The sequence below is a fragment of the Galeopterus variegatus genome, unplaced genomic scaffold (assembly GCF_000696425.1).
Source record: "Galeopterus variegatus unplaced genomic scaffold, G_variegatus-3.0.2 Scaffold1103, whole genome shotgun sequence".
Lineage (NCBI taxonomy): Eukaryota > Metazoa > Chordata > Mammalia > Dermoptera > Cynocephalidae > Galeopterus > Galeopterus variegatus.
The window spans coordinates 82,485-100,789 of NW_007727214.1; the positions used below are offsets into that span (position 1 = coordinate 82,485).

At 41.0% G+C, this 18,305-nt stretch overlaps 1 protein-coding gene and 1 non-coding gene across 2 annotated transcripts in view; one reads left to right on the top strand and one right to left on the bottom strand.

The window, feature by feature from the left end:
- The window catches only part of RGS22 (regulator of G-protein signaling 22), a 121,611-nt gene that overhangs the window by 81,975 nt on the left and 21,331 nt on the right, over positions 1-18,305 (bottom strand). Inside the window, exons 2-6 of the mRNA XM_008574778.1 lie at positions 8,891-8,983; positions 8,110-8,287; positions 4,457-4,586; positions 1,916-2,528; positions 285-446 (exon numbers count right to left, since the gene is read on the bottom strand). Coding sequence (XP_008573000.1) covers positions 285-446; positions 1,916-2,528; positions 4,457-4,586; positions 8,110-8,287; positions 8,891-8,983 — 1,176 coding nt within the window. The remainder of the gene's footprint in view (positions 1-284; positions 447-1,915; positions 2,529-4,456; positions 4,587-8,109; positions 8,288-8,890; positions 8,984-18,305) is intronic.
- On the top strand, positions 3,709-3,783 carry TRNAI-GAU. Its single transcript has one exon. It is a non-coding gene; the product is annotated as a tRNA-Ile (tRNA).

An 18,305-nucleotide genomic window follows, 5' to 3' on the forward strand; every position in this document is an offset into this window, starting at 1 on the left:
AAAAAAAAAAAAAAAAAAAAAAAAAAAAAAAAAAGGTCAGGTATAGAAGCATGTACTCACAGAGTTAAAGGGGAACATAAATACTCTCCAGGCTTATAATAGATTTAAAGTCACTCAAACATCCAAATGATCAAAAGTATAAGTACTTTAAGGAAGGCCAAAGATATGATAATCTTGTCATTTTAAATTTCCATAAATTATATAGCTATGAGACAAAAAGGTACAACTCATAACTAGCCTAAGAAAAATGAAAGTAAATAACTGATTCACGTTATTTTTCTTACCAATACAGAAGTAAAGGTTTTACAACCTCAGATTGAATATTTTTTAAATGTTCTTCAGTCCACTGAGATCCATCTAACAGTTTAAATTTTGATAAGATTTCTGCAGAAAGGTAGCAATCTCCACTGCTCACTAGATAGCATTTTTTCATCTTCTCAAGATGTCTGAAATAAAACACATACCCACATATACACACCCATTGATAAAATATTCAACTACCCAAATGTTTTCACTTCTAAAATGTTTAAGACAAGTAATGAACTATCTCAAAACCAACACTGAGTGTCAGGGGTTCCAAACATTTTTGTGGAGATAAAAATATTTCTCACAGTTATGGGAATGAGAAGGGTATTTGTGGTAGGCTGAATAATGGCCTTACAAAGCTGTCCACATCCTAATCTCCAGAACTTGTGAATATGTCACCTTACATGGCAAAAGGGTCTCTCAAGGTGTGATTAAGTTAAGGACTTTAGGGAAATTATCTTGGATTATCTCGGTAGTCCCAGTGCAATCACAAGGATCCTTCTAAGAGGGAGGCAGAAGGGTTAGAGTCACTGGGAAAAGATATGAGGCAGAAGAAGAGGTCAGAGAGAAGATAAGATGCTAAAGCCAGATGCTGCTGGCTGTAATGATGACGAAAGGGGCCACGAACCAAGGAATGTAAGTGGCCTTCATAAGCCAGTATAGGCAATGAAATGGATTCCCCCCAGAGCCTTCTGACCCTCAAAACTGTAAGAGAATAAATAAAACAGTTTGAGCCACTAGGTTTATAGTTATTTATTACAGCAACAGTGGGAAATACAGTATCGATCCTGAAAAACCTATGTAGGTTACCTGCATATAACTTCCCTGATATGTCCTGAAAAGTATAATAACCTTCCACCCCATGATCAATCAGGTCACGCTTCATAATCAACCCTTTGGTGACCCCTGCTCTTATAACTATATACAACAATGACCCCTATGATCTGAATTCCATTAAAATAACTAGAATAACTCAGTCACTAATATATACAAAGTCAAACCCTTAATGCAAATTGCAATCTACTATATGAGTAGTTGATCTGCTTCAGAGCAGATCAGGAAAATACAGACAAGAACTTTTCTATAATAGGGTCCTCTTAAGGTTCTCGAACTTACAGTAATCTAAAACATAATGGAGCCAGCCAATGAAGATCTGAGCCCCATAAGACCACTGAGAGGCTCCCCAGCAGAAAGACTCATTCAGATATCCAGCTACGTGGCATCTGACTAAGGATCATGGAATTTGTAAACAGAGCAGGCTCCTAGGAACAACAGGCCCTTATTCTGGCATAAGTATGGTTATATAACTAATAATTTTTTTTTCTATAAAAATTCTATATCACTGGAATGTTATAAATACTAAAATAGAATAATTTGAAAGTAAAGTCTTGGAATTTATGGGAAGAAACATTGTGCAAACCGAAATAAGTGCTATTACTAGTATCTATCTGAAAGCTATGAAATCAGAAAACTAGTGAATCAATATTATAATAAAATAAATTTTATTATTATTCATTCCTCCAAGAGTATAAATTACATTTTTATATTTTAAATAATGCAAACTAATATTCTATGATTTAAACTATTGAAAAATAAAAAATAGAAATACCTTTGATGTCGTCCAGGGTCCTTAAGAACTTTTAACCTCTCAATATCCATCCATAGCCACCAGTATCTCTCTCCTAATGTACCTTTTATAAATTTCTTAAATCTTTCAAACTCCTTTCTATTGCCAATATCATAAGTTCTGTGAGAAATACACCAGTCAGCCCTGCTCTCTGGTCCAATGCTCTCACTCTTTGAACTTAAACTCATTTTTTCTAATATCTTTTCTGACTTTTCCTTTGTCGTTTGAATTGGTTCAATTAAAGAATCCTCATCAGGGAAAGATTCAAAACAATGATCAAATGACACTTGAGTTACATTGTTGAAGTTTACATAGTCTGGGTTTTCTCCAAATTGCTCTCCAGTAATTTGCTGAATTGCTGCTCTAAAAATAAAGCTTACATAGGCGTTTAAAAATTCTTCACATGTTGAGAAATGCAATGTCAGGCTTTTGTCAACATCCTGTTGCTTTTCAAGGTATATTCTCAGAAGAGCTTGAGAAGGAGTGTCTTGCAGAGATATAGACCCTTCTTCTTCAAATTCAGAAATTAATTTGGTGGTTTTAGATGGGTCCTTTTTTGTCCTGGGGTGAACTCCATCATCAAAGATAGAACTCTCTGTATTAAATCATAAAAGGCTATTAGATTAGGTATGAATACAAAACTTTTTTATTATTAAATGATGTTATAGAGCCAGGATGGCAAAATGGTTTATCTCAGATAGTGACAGCATGGACCAGTATCTTAAGAAGAATTTCGAAACCACATTTGGAACCAGTAGGGAAAAACTGCCAATAGGGATTAACCTTGTCTTCTCTGGACATGGAAGGGGAGAATGGTGGCAGATGGACTAAAATATTTGATGTACCTACACAGAGGATATTACATAAGACATTATACACTTTTAAAATGTAGAATTTCAGACTAACATAGAATGTCAATATGTAAAGGTCAAAACTATTAAGGAATTAGAATATGTATATTAAATGATTATATATTTTTTAATATTTCATGTTGTATGACAGAGGAATATTAGCTACCATAGATGATGAGACCATAGATGAACAGACCAGAAATGGAGTCAACAACGGCAACTTTTAAAAGTTCACTATTTTATCAGAAAGATTCTATTACCATCATACTTACAACCTATCATTAAAGTTACAAAATGGCATAAGATACTCAGGAAGGCTTACAAGTGGATTATTTTTACACTTTTTCTAAATATGTAGTATTTAACTCCTATTTGTTCTTTCTTTCAGAAATCAGTGAAATATCTGATGTCAGTGCTTTATTTCACATGATAAATCTACTCCTGAAATGTCCCGGGTCAGGTAACTGCTGTCATCTGTGTCCCACCCTCAGCGACCATTTTCTTGGTCACCAGATTTCAAATCTCAATGAACTGGAAATGTTTCGTTACAATTTTTATTGAAAATAAACACACTAAATGTCCCCAATATTGAGAGGTTAGACTTTGTAAACCTGTACTGGACATACAATCAATCCCACAGAAGAGAAGGGAAGATATGGTAGACAGCAAGGCAGGCACATCGCTCACCTCTTTCCTGCCAGACTTTCTCTTCCTTTTTACTATTTTTACTCTTCAATTTTCAACTTTAATATTTTAGGGGAAACAGCAATAAACCTATAAATACAGCTATCTTCAATGAGGGTGATTATTTTCATCTTTTCTTCAACTTAGGTTCAATTCTACAGAATCCAGATTTATCTTCCCCAGAGGCTGCTTATACTTCTCAAAGGGATTAGTTAAGAACTGCTGGTAAGTTCCTGGGCTGGCTGGTTAGCTCAGTTGGTTAAGAGCATGGTGCTGATAACACCAAGGTCCAGAGTTCAATTCCCATACCAGCCAGCCTCAAAACAAACAAACAAACAAAAAACCTGTTAGCTAATTCCTGAGTTCCCATTTCTGGAAGGGTCCTTCTATTTTTATGAAAAGTTTGTATCACCCACAAAAGCTCCCCACAGTAGAAATTTATCTGCTTTTCAAGGTGAAAAATAGTCAGAACTTAAAAACAGAAGGAAAACTCAATTTCCATCAATGACTATTTACTTTTACAAAAACAGAAATTTACTCTGTCTGCCTGAGAGAAAAAATAAAGGAAGAGAGAGATGTTGCACCCGCTTTATTGCAAAGGCTTAATAACAATAATTTGTAAACTGTGACAAGAAATAAAGACAAGCCAAACATTTACTTACTGCATATTAGGTACCAAGCACCAGGCTAGGCATGTTCTATAAATTTAGTACATATAATTATTCTAATATTACAGATGAGAAAAGCAAGTCTCCCAGAAGTGGAATAACTCATCAAAAGTTACAGTTAATAAGTATAGGAGTTGGGTTCTAAATCCATCCCCTCTTCACTATACCAAGGTGTCTCTCCAGAAACAGTAGGAAATGAAGTAGGGGTGGGGGGATGTGGGTAATTTTTCCTTCTCAACTACTAAGTGCTGTACTGTAAGACTAGGATAAACAAAGACTAAAGAGAAGTTCTGAAGTCATTCCTGTCCTTTTCTGCTTACCAGAAACAGATGAAACAACTGGTAATTCAATTTTGTTGTAGGGTACACAACAGGGTAATGAAAAGGTTGATACTGTCTGCTCACTTTGTTTTGCTAGCGCAAACCAATCTTTTGTTTGAGTATAGGAGGCCTAGGGAAAAAGGAGCATATTAGGTTACCATTAGATTAGCAGTATTCCTCCGATCACAAACATGGACAAATCATTATAATAATATTTAACTTGTGCAGTACAATACATAACGGAAAAATTATCCCATGAAAAAAAAGAAAATTGTACTGAGAAGAAATCATTAGCTGGGCCGGCCCGTGGCTCACTCAGGAGAGTGCGGTGATGATAGCACCAAGGCCACGGGTTCGGATCCTATATAGGGATGGCTGGTTCGCTCACTGGCTGAGTGTGGTGCTGACAACACCAAGCCAAAGGTTAAGATCCCCTTAGCGGTCATCTTTAAAAAAAAAAAGAAATCATTAGCTAAGAAAATAATGAGAAGGAAATTTCAATCCAGATTTTTTTCGTATTAGATAACCAAAGGAAAAAAATGAGCCCAATATCCATTAAATTGTTCTTCACTCTTACTGTTGGGCTATTGCTGACCGAAGGCATGAAACCCCACTTCCTGGATTCACTACAAACTCAAGTCATCTTACTTCAACTTGGTAGTCACCACGGCTCATCAATCCTGAAAGGAAAAAAACCCGGCCCAAGCGCAAAAGAAACACACCAGGAGACAGGGACTCAACCAAAGTGTACTAGGCGGGCAAAATGAACAAGCAGGCTGCCCTCTCCGAAGTGGGGGCAGCAGCAGGGAGAGTCCAGCTGGGCCTTTTATATCCAGTCAGGCTGAGCTGGACTGTTCCTATTGGCAAAGAAGGAAGTGGGGGGAAGCGAGCGTGGTTTAAGCTGAGTTTTGGGGTTTTTCTATAGGTGGAGAAATTCGCGTGCATGGGAAGGGGATGTGGTGGTGAAGAAGGGGGAGGGGTTTTTTTGTGTGTGACTCTCAGAAAACGTGCTATTCTAGGGACCTCAAACTCTCCGCAGCCATTTTGGGTGTTCCTCCCCTCCACCGCTGCTGTCTTAGACATCGGCTAAAACATAATTGCCTAACAAATCCTTTCATGCATCTTTTACTCGCCATTCCCATTTACACCTTTCCCAATTATTTCATGCCCTTAATTCTGTCTGACCTGGCTCAGTGTTTTTAACAACTCCTCCCTCAGCATGACAGACACTACTCTTAGTACACTGGAAACCTCTCAAAGCTTGGCCCCTTTGCCTGTGACTCAGTTTTCACAACTTTCTTTGGATTGGAGGCTTCCTGCAGACTGATCCCTCACTCCACCTGCCCCTAGATGCAGCCCTCAATTTTTCCTTTGTTTTGTGTACCTCTGACCCAGCTGACCTAATTCCCAAGCTGATCCTTAGCTTTTAGAACCTCAGCCCTAAGAAGCTCCTATTCCAGCTTTCCTTAGAAAATTCCTCTGCCTGCCTCTAAGTAATATCCTCTCCTATTTTTCCTAGAGAATCCAAGTTATTCAAAAGGAGCAGAGAAGGGAGTGTCCAGCATTCCTCTCATTTCTCTTTTCTCCACTTTCCAACTGAGTCAGCTGGTTGGCACGTAGCCTAAGGAACACTTGCAGAAGAGGCAGGGCTCAAATGGAAGAGATGTTATTCTCGGTCTACTATACAGAATTAACAGGGAAAGTCATGAAACACAATGAGACCAAAGTGAGAGAGAGAAAATGAGAGATGCCATTTGTGTAGTCACTACCCGTCTTAGAGGTAAGATTTCTTGCTTTGAAAGACTCTAGTTCACTTTTGTTCTCTCTTTTCTTTCCCTTTAAAACCAAGTCACTTATTATTAATTATATGTTCATGCAAAATGTATTTACTGAATGACTACTCTTCCAAGCAATAGCCTCGGCACTGAGAGGAGGCCAACATAATTAAGGAACATTCAAGGAATTGAGAGAGACCAATATACAAGTGTCCCTGCTATTTCAACTGCACAAAAAGGATGAGGGAGTAGAGGACAGGGAAGAAAGAAGTAATCAGTCAGACATAAAAGCACTTAATTATTCCACTTTATACCTTTAAGAGATGGGTCAACTGTTTGTTTAGATGGAATAACTGAAGACTCAAAGAAATACTACCATATTACTTTATTATTATAAAAGTTAATCGCTATCTATAGTCATGGCTTAAGTAATTTTTAGGGCCCAGAGAACTTTGAATCCTTAAAGTTCAAAGGCTATTGAAAAATAATAGTATATAGTTAAAGTAATTAATAAAGTGAGGAGAAATTAGTTTTTTCATGTCAGAAAATAGCAAAAGTAAACTTGCTTGAATTTTTACTCCCTTATATTTGATTAAATTCACACCTAAGTAATCAGAACATACTCCCTGAATTTATTCTTCCCTTTGCATGTTTACTGGACTCACCTACCAGTACGTAATTTTATGACATTCCTGACATTTCTATAATATATAAGTTAAAAGAAAAAAATAAATCTTTAAAAATAAGACTAAGAAAAAAAAAGAAAATGTCCCTTTAGTACACCACTAAGCATTATTCAGTAGAAATAATAGAACTAGTATAATTTTAAAAATTTTTGGCAAATATTGCTGATAAAAATGCCTAACTAGAAAATGAAATAGGAGATACACATGAAAAAAAATGTTCAAATAACCTAAGTCTATCCATTCCAACACAGATGGCAAAGAGGTTTCCTCTTGAATGACATCTATCACTTAGAAGTGCCTATGCAGAATACTGTGTTGAGAAGAATTTGGAGTCAAGTCCTAGTTCAGTAGAAAAACTGCCACGACTGATTAGCAATGTCTGTTATGAATGGAGACTTTAATGCAGTTGAAATAGCAAGGATACTTGTATATCAGTGTCTCTCAATACCTTGAATGTTCCTTAGTTATTCTGGTCTCCTCTTAGTGCCTAGGGTAATGCTTGGAACAGAGTACTCCTCAGTAAACATATGTTGCATGAACAATGGCAGTATATGGGCTACATATCTGCCATTCTTGATTTTGTATAGAATTGTGTATTGGAAATGTGTTTCCAGAGATAAGATATGCTAGTTAGAGGCCAAAGATCAAACGACAATTTTCAAGACACTTTGACTTTCCAAAAGGACATGTGATTTTAGATTATATGAGTATCTCTTCAAATAAACTCATATAACCCCACATTTCTCCAATCATGGAGGGCAAATTTATCTGGAAACAGTTAAACAGTAATGCATTTTACTACTAAGAAATAATCTAGACAATAAGGAGGAAAAGACCCAATTTATCATCTTTTTGAACAAAAGTAATAAAATTCAAATAATAAAAATTTTGGAGTGAATAATGAAACCATGGCTATACTTCAAGTTACCCTTGCTTCCCAGGTGACACTGAATATGTTCTTCAATCTTGCCTTTGTTGCTTCAGACACATGAGGATAATACTCTCAATTACATTTCAGGTGAAAGAACACAGAGCAAATGAGTCAGAATAAATCCCCAAGCATTACTGATAAATCTGCTCTAGAAGTATTTGAAATCATTTTCCCTGTTCAAGTGGTACAAATGGAGTTCATGCCCCTAAAATGAGAATTTCACTGAAGTGCCAACTCACGAAAAAACACTCATACTTTTACCTCACCAAGAGAAATGTAGAACTTTTTCATAATTATAAGGTTGTCTTCTTCAATGGCAGGAGGTGGTAGACTGGGTGTTTTTTTCAGGACCCAGGGAGAAAAATGTGTATCTATTGTGAAATTCACACCTGACTTGCTCCATCTTACTTGTGACACCAACTTGGCTAACCTGCATTTAGAAACAATACAATTTTGAAATAAGTTTCAAATATGGTAGAATTCAGGAAAAAAACTAAAATTTTATTTTCTGTGCCCAAGGCAATCTCCCCTCCTAACTCTGCAGTATGATTCTTTTAGGCTCTGTTAAAATTAATGACTTATTCATAGGACTACTCATTAATTAATAATTATTCTGCTTATTTTATTTTGATTTAAAAAATGGTTGTTCTAAGCAAAGGTTATATTTTAGGTACTTATACTTTAAAAGCCAGAGAACATAAAGGAAAAACCTGGCTCTGCACTATGACATTCTATCTTTTTCATGTCACACTAATATTCATTTTTAAACACACTGCACATAAATACCAGTATTCCAATAGATGATTTTTTAAATATAGTGATCAAGAAGTACAAATGAAGTACACTTATTAGGTAATGTTTCTGTAAAATCACTTTGGAAAAGTTAAGTAATTTCTACCAATCCTCTATCACTCTTACTTTATAGCAAAGGGGATCCAAACTCCAATGGATTAAAAGGTGTACAAGTTTACTAACAAATAACAGATAAATGATTTTAGGTGAAAAAATAGGACTTGTAAAAAAAGTTGTATATTGATGGGACTACATACCTGTATTCAAAGTAACAATCACTTTCCAGAAATGCTGGAAGTCTTTCTTTTTTGATCCACTTAATACCTTGTTCACGATTGAGACACTATTAGAGAGTGGGGGGAAAAAAGAGTGTCAAAGAAAATCACCTTTTAGGATAATTAAGGCCTAATCATGAGTACAATAAAGATATCTAGCTATTACTAGGAGCCCCACCCCTACATTGTATTTGCACAGGAGAAACCAATAATCTTGAGCCACAAATGTGGCCTCTGGTATCTCTTTAACACACTCAACAACCCTGTGTCAACTATTATCTCCATTTTACAGACTAACAAATTGAATCCAAAAAAGTTAACTAACTTACTGAAAGAGCAGGAATGAGAAAAAAGCCAGTTTGTCCAGTATTTTCACAGCCATAAAATGGTTTAAAAATAATCAGAAACAGAAAAAGAAACATGCAATAGGTCAAATGTGTCCCTCTCAAAGTTCATGCATTGGAAATTTTATCTCCACTGCAAAAGCATTAAGATGGTGAGAAATCCAATCATTGGTATTTGGAAAGTAGGGCCTTTGAGGTGATTGGAGTATGAGGACTGTGCCCTCATGAATGGATTAATCCATTTGTAAAGTAATGAGTTATCCTGGGTGTGTCTGATGGCTTTGTAAGGAGAGTGAATAAATTAGCTCTTGCTTAGGCCATTCTCACCATGTGACTCACTGTATCTCTGTAGAGGGTCACCACCAAGAAGACCCACACCAGTTGTGCCCCCTGGACTGTGGACTTCCAAGCCTCCAAAAGTTTAAGAAATAAATTATATTTCTTTATAAATTACCCAGCTTCTGGTATTCTGTTATAAGCAACAGAAAATGTACTAATAAAAAACACCCAAGAAAACTTAGTAAGGCTACCAAGGTCACTAAGTCCCCTGTTCTTCCAGTTTTAAATTGTTTTGTTAAATATTTAACATCCCCAGATACTTCCTAGATATACCAAGGCTAACAATCATAGTAGAGTTTTACAAGGGCCATAGTACATACTTCTGTGGGAACCCACCTGGGCATTAAACCTATGAGAGGTTTCCCACAGAACATGCCCTTTGCTCAGTCTTTGACCTATAGCATGACTAGCTAGGTTGAGGAGAAGAGCAGAAGAGGAAACAAACAATAAGTTTAGTAGTATTAGATCACAGAATGAGATCTGAGGGATGGAGGGAAGAAAGTTGGGGAAGTGGGTAGGGACTGATCATGAATAGTCTTTTAAATTATATTAAGGAGCTTAGGTTTTATCTTGAGGTTGTGAGGACAATACGATTTTTTTTTTTTTTTTTTGGTGGCTGACCAGTATGGGGATCCAAACCTGTGAGCTTGGCGTTATAAGGCTGTGATCTAACTGACTGAGCTAACTAACTGGCCAGCCACAAATTATTGAAAGTTATTAAGTTGTTATTATCTTAAAATATTTACTCACTATTCTATTTTTTCTTATATTCACCTTTTCCAGAATTTTTTTTTCCTTTTTGTCTTTTTTACAGACCGGTAACGGGATCGCAACCCTCAGTGTCGCGCCCGTACCGGGGACCGGCAACGGGATCGCAACCCTCGGTGTTGCACCCACACCGCGCTCAGCCAGTGAGCGGGAACCGGTCTCTACATGGGATCTGAACCCTCGGCGGGAGCTCCGCCGTGCTCCCAAGCGGCGCACTCTTCAGTGTGCCACCGGGCCGGCCCACCTTTTCCAGAATTTTAAAGAATGTCAGTACCTTGGACACTAAACAAATGCTGCTACTAAATAACCTCTCAGTGAGATAAATGTGTCTGCACTTATGTGGCTTCCATGAACTATCTGCCAAAGCAATAGTTTTGCTACAATATTAGCATCAGAATCAACACACAGATCATTACTAACTCCAGTGAGGAAACTGGTCACATAATGTTGTTGCCAGCATCTGATAAGCTGATGTTCTTGAGGGTGCACATGTGCTTAACAATGCTGACATGTGGCACAAAGTTATTAGGCTCCCAGGACTGGAAAACTGGGCACACAATGGTTTCCTACCATTCAGCAAAAAACATCCATTTGCCTTCAGCAATCACTATCTTCTGGGTAATGAAAGAATAGAAGAAAACTATGGAAACAGCACCTAATCAGTAGCATTTTGTTTACTGTTCCATTGCTTATCCCTGACATCTGAAGGACAGTTGGATCTTGAAATTAGAAACACTCCACAGATGCTACATATTGACAACCATATAGGACTCTAGAATTCCCATTAGCAACACATTCAATGTATCACAGAAAGTTAACAAACTATGTATAAAGATCAACATAAATCCTTGAACAATTCTACAAGGTGTTGAACTAGTCAGTTCATTCAAAACCAATTTGCTGGGCTGGCCCGTGGCTCACTCGGGAGAGTGCGGTGCTGATAACACCAAGGCCACGGGTTTGGATCCTATATAGGGATGGCCGGTTGGCTCACTGGCTGAGCGTGGTGTTGACAACACAAAGCCAAGGATTGAGATCCCCTTACCAGTCATCTTTAAAAACAAAAACAAAAACAAAACCAATTTGCCTAATATTTAGCTAATGAACTTCATCTATAATTCACCTCCTTTTGAATATTTTTGTATCTATTTGATCTAAAAATGAAATGAAAAGTTCAAAAAGAATAAAATCAAAAATTGAAGAAAAGTGGTGTGCACGAAGGCCTGACATGACAGACCTGCCACCAGAAGCTCCCAGGCTCCTGAGCCGTGGACAGGGCAAGGCGCAGGCCTCAGCCACCCCCCACCCACCATCCACACCCAGGCCAGCCATGACAGAGCTGCCACTGGAAGCCCCTGGGCTCCTGAGCCCAGTGGAGTGGGTGGGGGGCTGCTGGCCTTAGCCCCGCTCCCCACCATAGGCAACCAGGCTAGCAAAGGAGCCAGCCATGGGTCACCTCTGCCCTTCCATCCCTGTGCAACATCTTCGAATATAAATAAATTAATTAAAAAAATTTTTTAATCTAAAAGAAAAAAAAAAATTGAAGTCTTTAGCCAAACTGTAAAAACATCTCTTGAAGGTGTTAAAAAGTAATTATAAAGGCCAAAAACTCAAAAAACAGTCCTGATCAACCGAAAATAACTTAATAAACACTTACAAGAAACACAAAAATAATTTACCTAAGGTAAAATTATTTAAAACTTAAAATAAAGAAAAAAAGTTGGTTAAAAAACAAAAAGAGATGACTAAAAGTCAGAAGAAACTGGCTTTAGCTAAATCACACTAAAACTATTTTCAAATAGGCTGACACAAGCTGTCTGAAATGCCTATAGAATTGGATTAACAGAAATTATATTTAGATTTAGAAGGCAACCAAATAATGCATGGCTATCAGACAACAGATCTTTCTGTTTAATCAGATTTATTGAGGTATAAATCATATACAGTAAAATCCATCCTTGTTAGTATACAGTTTTACAAGTTGTTTTTTTAATGAAGAAAGGCATAACAAATTTTATTATTTTAACATGCTGGGGAGGGGCAATGCAAGAGAATCACAAGAGAATAATTTCCCAATTTCCCAGTGGGGTACCGATTGCTTACAACAATTTCCAGAGGGGAGAAGGAAGGTTGGGGGATGTAGACAATTCTGTTGAGGGACAGTAAATGACTGTTGGGGAATGAGCCTCAGAGGCAGATATTATCTTGTGAAAAGGTTTGTCCAGGTGTAGTGACCTCCTGGTCTTGCCAGTCCCTCCAGGGGTTGTTCTTTTCTGGTTATCTGATGAGATTCCTAGGGAGAGGATCTCTGCATTTCTTTTGGACAGCTTTCTTAGAAAAGGAAATTCCAGAGAAAGTTCCTCCCTGAACTTGGGGTGAGGGGAACAAGACAAGGTTAGAGGGACCTTGATTTTGAGGTCTATTTCTGAGACCTTTTAATTTTCAAAGCACTTAGTATACCAACGAGCCATATTTGATGGGATAGTTTCATGTGCCCCAACATTCCCCTGTCTGAAACTTCCCTAGAAGTTTCACACACTAAAAGCTGAGCTGATAGCTATGAAGAAAAAAAAAATCGAGTTAGTAGCTGAGTGGCAAAGGATCTCATTAAATCAGTCTCCCACTCCTGGGAATAGGTCAGTCTAATCAAACAGCTATGTCTCATTCTAGAAGATGGTGTTGCAGATGGATTTTCAAGACTTTCAAAGCTGTGCCTGCATATATGATATAAGAAAACAGATTCTTAATAAGGCATTTCTATGAAAACAAAAGAAAAACAAAAGTTAATGTCTGAAGAAGTCTATAAGCTAGTTTCTCTAGAGTCTCTAATCCTCTTTAGATGGAGTAGGCTGGCAGCAGCAATCTTACATATTTTTTGGATGGTAGTTTGCATGTATGAGTACAATGTTTGTACAAATGTAAGTTCTTAAAAGTGATTTTTTTCTTCCTAGCCAAGTTGACTCACTTTAGCCTGTAGGGTCTTAGAAAAAAGGTAGCTTTAATTCCTAGCAAGGGCTGGCTGGTTAGCTTAGTTAGTTAGAGCATGATGCTGATAAGACCAAGATCCAGGGTTCAATCCCTTTACCAGCCAGACACCACCCCCCAAAACAAACAAACAAACTGTAGGGATACCATGGGCACTCAAGCGGGACGGGGAGGGAAAAGGCACTCCCTGGCAATATGGCGCCCTTCTGGGTTCTTCTCCGCAGTAAAAGCCCGCCGGCGCCAAAACCTCAACCAGTCACAGGTCAAGACTCACCTCCCGCCCAGCCCCGTCCAATCAGCTACCACCCCGTCCACCCCCTATCCAAACCCAGAATGCAGCTCCCTATAAATATACGCACAGTCCTTGAATAAAGCAGAACTTCTCTGGTGAACCATCAGCCCGGGTCTCGTGTGTCTCTTTCGTCCGTGCCTCCTTCATTGGTGCCGAAACCCGGGAAGGAGTTCACCCCGCGCCAGGGGACTCCTTCCTCGGATGCCTCCGCGACCCCCCGGGACTGACGGTCCACCCTCGTCTATTTTCTCTGGCGCTGGCTTCCTTCACCCACCACCAGCTCATCCGTTAGGTAAGCCCCCTTTATTTTTTGGCCAGGCTTGTAGATTATTTAAACCATTATCCATAATATAGATATATATATATATCTCCTGACCTCATCCCTTGTCCCCGGAGGCTAAGTTCCCACTCTTCTTTCTTGCTCTCTCTCTCCCCTCCTCTCACATACCTCTCTTAATCTTCCACCCCCTGCTAAAGCCTAGCGCTAGGTTCCTTCAGGCTCCGGGCCATTGCCCTAGAGAAGTGAGGGTCTAGGTGACTACCTACACCCGCCTTCTCTCCGGGTTCGTACTCGAACCCCTCCCTTGAGACTGGCGTGACTTATTGGGGATGCCCTGTGGGTCTCGTCTTTCTCATCCAGCCGAAGGACTCACCTCTAATCCTCCTCTGGTCTCTCTCCTCTAAAGTCCTCTTTCAGAATGGGAACTTCCTCCTCCTCACTTCGGGGGAATTCACCCCTACAGTGTCTCCTAAACAACCTCACCACTTTATCCCTCAGACCAGACATTAAACCCAAGCTCCTCACTAAATTTTGCACACAAGATTGGCCTTATTATCCCTTAGACAACCAAAACAAGTGGCCCCCTGAGGGCACACTCGATCCTGACATTCTCCAGGATCTTTTCAATTACTGCCAGCACCTGAAAAAATGGAAAGAGATTCCCTATGTCGAGCCTTTTTGCTCCCTCACTCAAAATCCCTCTCTTTGCCTCGCTTGCTCCCCCTCTCAGGTTCTCTTAGCAACTAAAGCCACCTTGCCCTCTTCTCCCAATTCAAATGCCTTTGACCCCGCAGATGAACCCCCTCGATACAGGCCCCCCCTTCCGACAGCCTCTCCCCCAACTGCCCCCACATCTCCTGAACCTCCACAGTCTGCCCCCCTTAATCCAACTGCCCCTCTACTTCCCGATCCTCCCTCTGCCGCCTCTTTTAGCCCTCCTGTCACACATTCTCGGGGACCCCCTGTTTCTACCATGGCTCCCCTCTGTGAGGTGGCTGGCGCTGAGGGAGTTGTCCGAGTCCATGTTCCCTTCTCACTAGCTGACCTTACTCAGCTAGAAAAAATATTAGGATCCTTTACCACTGACCCCTCCACTTACATTAAGGAACTCCAATGGGTCCTTCAGGCATACAGTCTCACTCACCACGACATCTATATGCTCCTAGCCAACACCCTCCTTCCTGAGGAGCGCCGCCGTGTCTGGGATGCGGCCCAGGCCCATGCAGATGAAACCCACCGCACAGACCCTGCTTTCCCACTAGGCCCACAGGCAGTTCCCGAACAGGATCCACACTGGGATTACAACACACCACCGGGAATTCAGGCCAGGGATTGCTTTGCCTCTTGTCTCATGGCTGGTCTCAAAAAGGCCGCCCGCAAAGTAGTCAATTTCCAAAAAAATCCAAGATATAATTCAAAAAAAAGAAGAAACACCCTCTGAATTACAATACACCAACCTAGACCCCCTCTCAGAAGATGGCCATCATGTCATTATGACATATTTCCTGGGCCAATCCTACCCCGACATTAGGGCTAAACTAAAAAAATTAGAACAAGGCCCCGCCACCCCACAAACCGAAATCTTATCAGTCGCATTTAAAGTTTTCCATAATAGGGAGGAGGAAAAGGAACAGCGAAAACAGAGGGCTGATCAGGCCAACTTTCAAATACTGGCCCAGATCATAAAAACGCCTTCTGGGCGCTCTACTAAACCTAACGCTCCACCCGGGGCTTGCTTTAAATGCGGACAGGAGGGTCATTGGTCTCAGTCCTGTCCTTCCCCCAGACCGCCCACCACACCATGCCCTAAATGTCAAAAATGGGGACATTGGGGCTCGGACTGCCCAATCCCCCGAAGGGGAGATTGGCCTAACAAGCCCCAGCCATCCCGGACACCTCAAACACCTCTGGTGGGACTGGCTGAAGAGGATTGACAGGGCCCTGGGTCCTTCTCGACCATGACCATCACAAAAAGCGAGCCCAGGGTAACTACTGTTGTGGATGGCCAACCCGTTTCCTTCCTCCTGGACACAGAAGCCACTTTTTCAGTCTTAAAGGAGTTTCGGGGCCCAACCACACATAACATTTCCCCTATAGTCGGGGTAGGAGTAAAACATATATACCCTCACAGAACACCTCCACTAACTTGCCATATCGAAGGTGTTCCTTCTCCTTTTTCCCACTCATTTCTGGTCATGCCTCAATGTCCCATTCCCTTGTTGGGCCGGGACATCCTCGCTCGGCTACATGTCTCCATTTCCATATCTCTCCCATCTCCTACAACCCCTTTCCTATTAGCACTCTTCCCTGAAAAGGATCAGGACACATACCCTTCTCTACTACATCCTGTTAACCCTGTTGTATGGGACACCAATAACCCCTCCTCTGCACATTGTGTCCCCATGACAATAAAGCTAAAAAATCCCTCTAAATACATAAGTCAACCACAGTACCCTCTTAGTACTGTGGCCCTCCATGGGCTTTTACCCATAATAAAGGACCTTCTTCAAAAACAATACATCCGCCATACCCACTCACCATTCAACACCCCCATACTGGCAGTAAAAAAGCCAAACGGGTCTTACCGACTAGTCCAAGATCTCCGCCTAATTAATGCTGCTGTTAACGGACAACCAATCCCAGATCCCGGCTTCCACAACTCATTATTCAGTCCTAGACCTAAAAGATGCATTCTTTCCCATTCCCCTGGACCCCGCTTCCCAAGACATATTTGCCTTTACCTGGACTGATCCCAATACATGACACTCTGAACAACTCACCTGGACTGTCCTCCCCCAGGGATTCCGGGATAGCCCACACCTTTTCAGCCAAACACTGGCCCAGGACCTAAAACAATTCCATACCTCTCACCCTCAATCAACCCTTTTACAGTATGTAGATGACCTTCTACTTTGTAGTCCCTCTTGGGAACAGTCACAGGCAGACACAGATTTGCTTCTCAACTTCCTGGCAAACAAAGGATATCGTGTCTCCCCTTCTAAGGTTCAGGTATCACACTCCACTGTTACCTATTTAGGGTTCCAATTATCCCCCTCCAAAAAATCAATCACCCTTGACAGAAAACAATTACTGTCCTCTTTACCCATTCCAAAAACCAAAACAGAAATTTTGTCCTTCCTGGGCCTAGCTGGGTATTTTAGGCCCTGGATCCCCAACTTTTCCCTAATGGCCTGCCCGTTGTACAACCTGGCCAAGGGAGATCCAAATGAGCCCCTGTCCTCCTCCCCTAACAAGGCATTCCAAAAACTCTGCCAAGCTCTAGTTAGTGCTCCTGCTTTACATCTTCCTGTCCTCACCAAACCTTTTTCACTCTATATCCACGAAAAAGAGGGTCAAGCCTTGGGAGTCCTGGGACAATCATATGGCCCCTCCTTCGCCCCAGTAGCATTTTTATCCAAACAACTTGACCCCACTGTACGCAGGTGGGCCCCCTGCCTCCGGGTTCTGGCAGCCGGAAACGCATTACAAAGGGAAGCACACAAATTAACGTTCGGGGCACCCTTAACCATACTCTCACCTCACCATCTAAAAGACCTCCTCACCTACAAGGCGCTACATTCCCTTCCCCCATCCAGGCTCCTAGCCCTACTTTCTTCCTTTTTACAAAACCCATCCCTTTCATTCCTTCCTTGCCCACCCTTAAATCCAGCTACTCTCCTCCCAGTATCTTCCTCACTTGACGCACCGGTCCACAATTGTATGGAGGCCCTCCAAAACCTCATCCCTTGTCATTCCTCGGTTTCCGAGGGCACCCTTCCCCAGGCTGATTACACTTGGTTCACAGATGGATCCTCCTTTAAACAGGACAACAAACATTATGCAGGGTATGCTATAGTATCCCTCCATTCAGTCATAGAGGTGTTCCCATTACCATCGGGCACTACTAACCAACAGGCCGAGCTCCTTGCTGCCACCCGTGCCTGCATACTCGCAGAAGGAAAATCCCTTAATCTATACACAGACTCTAAATACGTATTCCACATCTTGCTGTCACACGCAGCCATTTGGAAGGAACGGGAGCTACTTAACACCAAAGGTAATACCATAACTAACTCTGCCCTAATAAACAAACTTCTTGAAGCCTCGCAGTTGCCAAAACAACTGGGGGTCATCCACTGCAAGGCCTACCAAGGGACGACTCCCTCGTAACCCAAGGTAACTGCAAGGCTGATAGTACGGCCCGAGCGGCCGCTACCACAAAGCCCCAGCCCTCCCGTTTCCCCTGCGTCGCTCACGGCCCGCCCCACCATCCACCCACATCTCTTAAGCTGGAGTGGGTGGCGGGGGGGGGGCTACAATACATCCAGGAGACTTAGTTTATTATACCTCCCCGAACCACGGGACCCCTTAGTCCCAAAATG